At 42.1% G+C, this 7,500-nt stretch overlaps 1 protein-coding gene across 1 annotated transcript in view; it reads right to left on the reverse strand.

The window, feature by feature from the left end:
• Bbox1 (gamma-butyrobetaine hydroxylase 1) overlaps window positions 1–7,500 on the reverse strand; it is a 59,660-nt gene that overhangs the window by 17,346 nt on the left and 34,814 nt on the right. Inside the window, exon 5 of the mRNA XM_004644124.2 lies at window positions 4,611–4,716. Coding sequence (XP_004644181.1) covers window positions 4,611–4,716 — 106 coding nt within the window. The remainder of the gene's footprint in view (window positions 1–4,610; window positions 4,717–7,500) is intronic.

Consider the following 7,500-nt stretch of genomic DNA (forward strand, 5'->3'; position numbering starts at 1 on the left):
TTTTTTTTTGAATCCATCTTTTTAAAATCTGTTCTCTTGCACCCTCCGAAGAGGAATCAAGGATGAAAACAGCTGCCCTGAATCAGTGCAGCGCACTTCACAACTGGAGCAGTTGAAGACGTGGACAGAACAGGGCACTTTCACACATGAGCAGAAAGGCACAGCTTGGGAGGGCGTGCCCTCCACACCTGGAGCACGGGATGCCAGCAGAGGAGGTGGGCAGGGCTGCCTGGAGGCAGGTGTCAGGTGTGGGAGGTGCGAGGTCTAGGCGGAGCACAGGCGACGTTGCCGGGGCTTGTGTGACAACGCACATGTGGTTTTCTGGGTGACACAAGACTGGCCGTGGCAGGGGCTCAGGCCAGAAGTAGATCAGCTGGAGAGGTGACGGTGACTCTGCTTTGTGGTGTAGAGTCCTCAAGGACAGATGGGGCACACTGGTACTTTCTGCTGGGCCTGGAAGGAATCCTTGGCCGTGAAGGCAGCATGTCAGAGCTGAGCTGTAGAACGCTGGTCAGGTGGGCTCCCACAAGAGGAGTCATTTTGGAGGACAACAAGCCAAAGAGTAGGTTTTGAGATTCGAATGCATAGAGAAGAGAAGGGAGCACAGTACAGTGGGACTGCGAGAGGCGGGCGAGCCCATGCAGCACTGGGAATAAGGGACCGAAGAGACAGTCAATCCAAATTAATTTTACCATTTCATTTGGTGCAGGAGAGGGGAGATGTTTAGCTTTATGTCATTTTGAAAAGCAAGCCATAGCAAAGTAAAAAAATCTTTTGCATGGATTTGTCGCTGGTTCTGTGAGTTCTTTTGTTAAGTGAACACGGATGAATGATTTTTTTTTTTTTTTGCAGAACCGGGGATTGAAGTCAGGCCCTTGCGCTTGCCAGGGAAGTGCTTATTTTACTGAGCCATCTCCCTGACCCCTAAAACTTACTTATTTTTATTTTTAGCAGTACCGGGGATTGAACTCAAGACCTTGCACTTGCCAGGCAAGCACTTAGTCTACTGTGCTATCTCCCCAGCATGGATGAGTGATTTTGAACACCAACATTTAGACCCGAGTTTTTTGGTTAAAGAAATAATAGCATTCAATTATGAAGATTTCACTGAAGCTGAGTAGAATAAGTTGAAAATCAATTTCTGAGTTTATTCTTGAATGCAAGAGGTAAATATGATCAAATGCACAGAATTAGGAGGACAGGAGGCTTGGAGGGAGAAGTGCTCCGTCGGCTGGGTCTTCTCCTGCATTCTGAACCTTGCTGTGATGGAAAATTTGCCGCCCAGCAAAGTAAGCCTTAGGTCCACACCGCTGTGTGCGCTTGAGGTGTACTCAGGGTGCCTGAAGAACTGTGGATTTCATTTCATCTCAGTTTAAATTACGATTCAGCCGTGTGGCTTGTGGTTGCTCTACTAGTGCTCCTCTGAAACGTAAATCTTGCCTTCCCTCCAAAACAATCCCAGTTTCCGCATTTTCGAAGCATTTTTATCTAACTTCTCAAACCATAATTGTATCATGTACATTATTACTCTTCAGAGTGGTCCTCAGAATTGAATATTTTTATCTTTATTTTTGCAGATGGAAGCACTATGTGGTACAGGCATATGTGTACCTTTCAAATTAGTTGGAGATTGGTAGACTTGAGCTTGACTTCTGAATTAAAAGTGAAATTACTCAGAAAGAAGCTATTACTTGCCTTTGCCATGCATAGAAAACCTCAACTGGCCTTTTAGAAAATAACATTTGAAATATCCATGAGTTCATTATGGCAAAATCAGAAGGGACTTAAAGAACACTGGATCTTCCCCTGTAATCCAAACTGGACTCTCAGCAGTTACTCATTGCCCTGACAACTTTCTCCTGAAAGCGGCACTGCCTTTTCCTTTGTTATAGGAACCCCAGTGTTCAGTAACAGGCAACCCCTGAATAATTCAAAATGGAAGCCTGAGCAGGTGGGGGCCTCGGTGCTGGTCTTCTTTTAGCTTCTAAATACTCAGAGCCTCATCTAAAACTCTGTCATCATTACCCAGGCATCGTAGCACATGCTGAAATCTCAGCATGAGGATCAAAAGTATGAACCTAGCTGGGGCAATTTAGCAACTGAGTAAAATATTTAAAGAGGGCTCAGGATATAGCTCGATGTGAAGGTTCTGAGTTCAATCCCCAGCAAGACCATTATCACCACCACCCAAACCAACCCGACTCAAGCCCGAATCTCATCGTCTTTTAGCTTTAAAGTTTCACCTGAAGATGGAGACAGGTACGGCTCGGCTGCATTTCCCTCTTCTTAAGGCAAATCTGCTATGTCTCTGCTATGTGCAAGATATTGTAATAAAATTGGGAACCTCAACATGTACAAAGAACTTTATAAACTATGTGATTTTTCATAAATATGTAAGCTACAATTATTGGAAATTCCAACTCAGGACTAATATAAAAACCTAGATAAAAAACAAGATTTAGGCCTGGGTTTGAGTTCAAACTCCCCATTAATCAGGTGTTACCCAATAAAGCTTTTTAACCTTGTGCTTTAGTTCTTCATTTTAATGGCAATAAATCCTGTCTACCTTGAAGGAATGTCAGGGGAATCAAACAAGTAATCTAAGTAAAAGTGCTTTGAAAGAGCATGAAACACTATGAAAAATGTCCAGCATTGCATTATGCCACACTTCAGGGTTCTCATGGAGTCACTGAGCCACTTTTTCTTAGACTTTCCATGTTAATCCAGAAACTTAAACTCATAAGAAACTTTTAAAAGGTTCAAGTAGGATATTTAGTTTTCTGGTCTCATTCTTCCAGCTTTATTCCATCCAACCTCTCCAAGTAATCTTTGGCAGAGGGGCTGAGCTGATCAGTTTGGCTTTTAGTATCAGTTTCGGAAAATCTCCGAACCACATTGAGAATAAATCACATCATGTATCTCCTTCCCCAGCTCTCACTCCAAAAGGTGACTACAGGGGCCATTTTTCTGTCATCATTTAGTTCAAAGAAATCATGTGGTATTTTACAACCAACAAAATAATTTAAAACATGTGAAGTCAGGAATAGGTTGGCTTAGCTAACACTGTCCAGAGGAGTGGGTAACAAGGACGGCGCCTATACATACACTGATCAAAATGGATTAATTTTGATTTTGGCTCACTTCTCATTCTTTACCTCAGGAATCAATCAAATTTTCAATTACTTTTGAAAAGAAATACTTCTGTGTGGTCATTTCATGTCATCCAATTAGGCTCTAACTATAGGGGCAAAATGTCCTTTAAAAGAATATTCTGTAGTTTGGCTAATTGTACTGCCAATTTCTTCTGGTGTTTTGAGAGCAGTGGTCAATGCCTAAATTTTTCCCTTTTATACTTCTTACTTTTTCTTTTGAATTTCTTATAACGTTTTTGTTATTGTCTTGTTTTGCTTTTTCTTTAAGCCAATCTTACACATTTATAGCTGATAATCTGAACAACTAATTTGAAGATAACATCATGTAATATGAAAACTGTTGTTGAATTTCTACTTCTTTAGTGAAATTTTATATTATTTCTAATGCTGTTTTTTTCTAGTACTGTTTTGTATTTTTTTAAAGAAGAGACTATTCTGACAATCTCTCTTTTTTGGTTCAGAAGAATAATAATTTCATAAATATGGGTTTGGTCTAGCAAAATAAGAATTTCATAAAGATGTAGGGAAGAATGTTCACTTAGACTTCGTCCTGGCAAATCTCTTGGCTTGATAAGGAGCATCGCAACTTTGGCAAGGAATCTGGTGGTTGGGATGAAGTCTTGGTTTCCAAATAGCATGATTGCTCTGATCTTATACTCACATCCCTCTGTATTTCATCCTTGCACTTTTTCCACGAGGTGTCTGCGCCTGCATCTCTTGAGTCTGGGCTAAGTGCAGGACTTGCTTAGATCAAAACAATATGCAGAAGACACGGTGTGCTGGTGAGTGACCTAGGCCCAAAGAATCCTCCCTTGCTTTAGTCTGCTCTTGGGGGATTCTGCCAGCTTCCATGTGCAGAAGCCCAGACTGTCGATGGCCAAGTGGGGCAGAGACAGCTCATCCAGCTGATGTCAACCAACCTTCCTGCCAAGTCAGCAGTTGACTGCAGTCATGCGACCTGCAAGCATGAAATGGGCAGCTAAACAGAGCCCACACAGCATGACAGGCGACGGCATGGCTGAGTCACCAAGTTAGGCAGCATGTTTCTCTGCAGCAGTCACTGATACAAATGGTGGCCATGTGACTTTGCTGGTTCATTCCACCACGACTTGCCCAATTCTACTTTCTTTTTGAACTTTCTGAAGAGTGATGCACATGCAGAAAGAGCTCAAGGTGCATCCTGTCTTCAAATCTGTCTTGGCAAAGCAAAGAGTGCTGATAATTATTTCCAGGAAGAACAAAGAAATATCTCAAAGATGATGCATGCAAGTCTTCTGTCTCTTAGGGATGCTGAGAATATGCAGAACTTAGGCACAGGGATTCTGTGAGTTTGATGTATTTGGAGAAAAATTCCTGTGACATGAATGCATTGTTGAAATACATGATCATCTCAAGTCAAAGCTGAGGAGGCTACAGGTCCAGCCTGCCTTGTGGAAAGTAGGCTGCAGCTCTACTTACCCCAGGTGGATGGTGGAAAGCCGGGTAGTCAGTGTGAAAGCTCAGCTTCCCGGTTGTGTAAGCCACATTGTTGGCATTGATTTTGTCTTGCACTTGCCAAGTATGTCTGTAAAATAAAGGAACACATGTATGAATGGTTGTCCCTGAGCCAGAGGAGATGTGCTCGCAAGAATTGGATACCTGGGGGAAATGGATGCTTTTCATTTTAAGACATAATTAACATAATGATTATGAGCCAGAAAAGGGGTCAGATCTTTCTTCATCTACAGTGATTATTTCAGAAATAAGATCCCCTTATTTCTCTTCTCCACAAAAGAGTATACTCACACATTAGTTTTAAAACTAACATTTGTATGTTTCCAAACTAAAACCTCGTATCCAGATTGTTAGTAGCCTTTGTGTTGCTGGGACAAAACACCTGACACTTACACATTAAAGGAAGAGAGGTTTATTTTGGGTGAAGGTTTCAGTGGGTTCAGTTCATGGTTGATGGGCTCCAAGACAGAAATGGCATGGTGGGAAAGTGTTGGGGGGCAGCTGGTTGTGGGGACCAGCAGGCAGAGAGAGGGGAGGAGGAAGGGACAATACACCTTTCAAGGTCGTGACTCGGTAGCCTGTCTCTTCTGGTCAGGCTCAACTGCTGAACACATGAGATTTTGGGGGGTCATTTTCCTCATCTGTTTGCACATATGATTCTAAGTCCAGCAAAGTTCCTACTCTTTCACAACCTAGATTCTAGAGCCTCAGTTTTGGGGTTTAAACTAACCTATCTTCAAATTGTGGATTTGTAATTGAGTAGCTACATAATGTGGGACAATTACCATTTTTGTGCCTCAGTTGGTATATTTGTGAATGGAATAATAATAATATCTGCTCTGAAGTCCTGCGGTGACAAGCACAAGGTCTACATCTGCCACACAAGAGACACTTCATAGGGATCTTGGTCTTGTTTCCCGGTGACCTAATATTCATTCCTCCACTCAAGACTTGCAAAGCATGTTTTACTGGTTTCATTTATTGGAACTGAAGTTGTCGGGTGTTTGTGATGACAACTATAATTTATAAAGGGCCCTCATCAGGCTGACCTCACATAGACATTCTATATGATGCACAGCTCTGCTTGCTCTCCTGGACTGTAAGCCCTCTGGACGCAGAGCTGAGGCACTTCCTCTTCTTCCGCCATCTAATCCAAGACAAGTCCTAACGCAGGGAACTAGTAATGTTGACTGAAGGAGCAGAGCGGCAGCGGGTGACTTCTCTGAGCCTCTATTTTCATTTGGTGAAAGGTAGGGCTGGTAGTGGTGGTAGCCACAAAAGATGGGAAAGATACAAAACATTTAATTCCTTTCTCTCGTCTTCATTGAGGAATAAAACCAAAACCTCTTCCCACATGTGGGGACCAAGCTCTCCCATTTTCTCTTATGGTGCTGGGGATTGAACTTCAGGTATTTTGTAAGCTAGACAAGTGCTCTATCAAAGAGAATATTTTCTCAATGAGCAAAAGTAGGACTTCTTAACAGTTATCTAAGGCTGATAAAGAAACAGCTATTTTGCTGACTTTTTTCACTTAAAAGTATAATTGCAAACATGATATATTGTCTACGAAAGATCAAACACCATCTGTATGTAGCTGTGGAATGGAAAGAGACTGAGTGAGAGAAGAGCGGAAGTATATGCAGCCTGTTGCAACCCATTTCAAATAAGGAGGGGGTGATCCCTTATATTTCAGAGATAGCAGCCATCAAACACATGGTCTTGGGGCAGGGGATATAGCTCAATGGCATAAATGCCTGCCTGGCAAGTGCAAGGTCCTGAGTTCGATCCCTGGTACCACAAAAAACAAACAAAAAACTCCACATGTTCTTTATGAAGCCCACACCCATACAGATTCAGAGCGCAGTCAATAGTGGCATTTCATGGAAAATCAACATAGACGTTGGAAATTCAGTGGATTGGAAATAATTCCATAAACTTTAGATTGCATATATAACATTTTCTAACTAAAAAGACAATGCTGTTGATACTGTTAGTAGGAAAGCCTACTGAGCATTCCTTTTCAAGGGCCATTTTGGTTTTATGCCAATTACTCACATTTCTCTTCTTGGTTTCTCTTATGCTCAAGGGTAAATAATCCAAGTTTTGCCAAAGTCTCAGGCTGGCTTAATTCAATGTGCAAGCTTCATTCAAAGAGTAAGTTTGTACTTTGATGTTGACTAGCTCTACAGGGATGAGGATGTGACTTAGCCTCGTCATCAGTTCTCTGGCCTTCTGAAATACCTGGCAAGGGGTGGGTGACAGACATTTCTAGCTCTGGAATGTCTTGGGCGTGGGATGGGAGATGGAAGAAGTCTACACCCACATAGTCGGACACTGCCCAGTAAAGGAGCTCGCTAGCGCTGACCATGCAACAGTCTGCTAGTGGTTAGAGCACAGGTCTGGAAAAGTACTGAAGATGTCATCTTGTCTCCCTTGTTACCTCCTTGTGGAAATTAATCATGCTAAGAAGGCTGCTGCCGACTATTGCTCATCCACCCCGAATCCAAAGTTCAAAGAAAACACAGTAAAATTAAATGTAAACACAATCTACTTCCTGTATGGAACTAAGTTTTTGTAGCCCATGTGTGAGACTTTAGTGAGGAGTGTGTGTGCTCCTATGTGCTTGTTAGATACAGGTTTTACTGGTCTAGCACTCCAAGAAAGTGACAGACTTGCTTGGATAGAAGCTCAGATGTAGGCATGTTATCTCTTGGTCAAAATATCTGAATCCAGTGGTGTAGACTTGGTTGCTATGTTGCTGAAGCAGGTAATTGTAATCCTACTGGTGTTTCTTTTCTTTCTTTCTTTCTTTCTTTCTTTCTTTCTTTCTTTCTTTCTTTCTTTCTTTCTTTCT

This window comes from Octodon degus, unplaced genomic scaffold, assembly GCF_000260255.1.
Source record: "Octodon degus isolate 3935 unplaced genomic scaffold, OctDeg1.0 scaffold00193, whole genome shotgun sequence".
NCBI lineage: Eukaryota > Metazoa > Chordata > Mammalia > Rodentia > Octodontidae > Octodon > Octodon degus.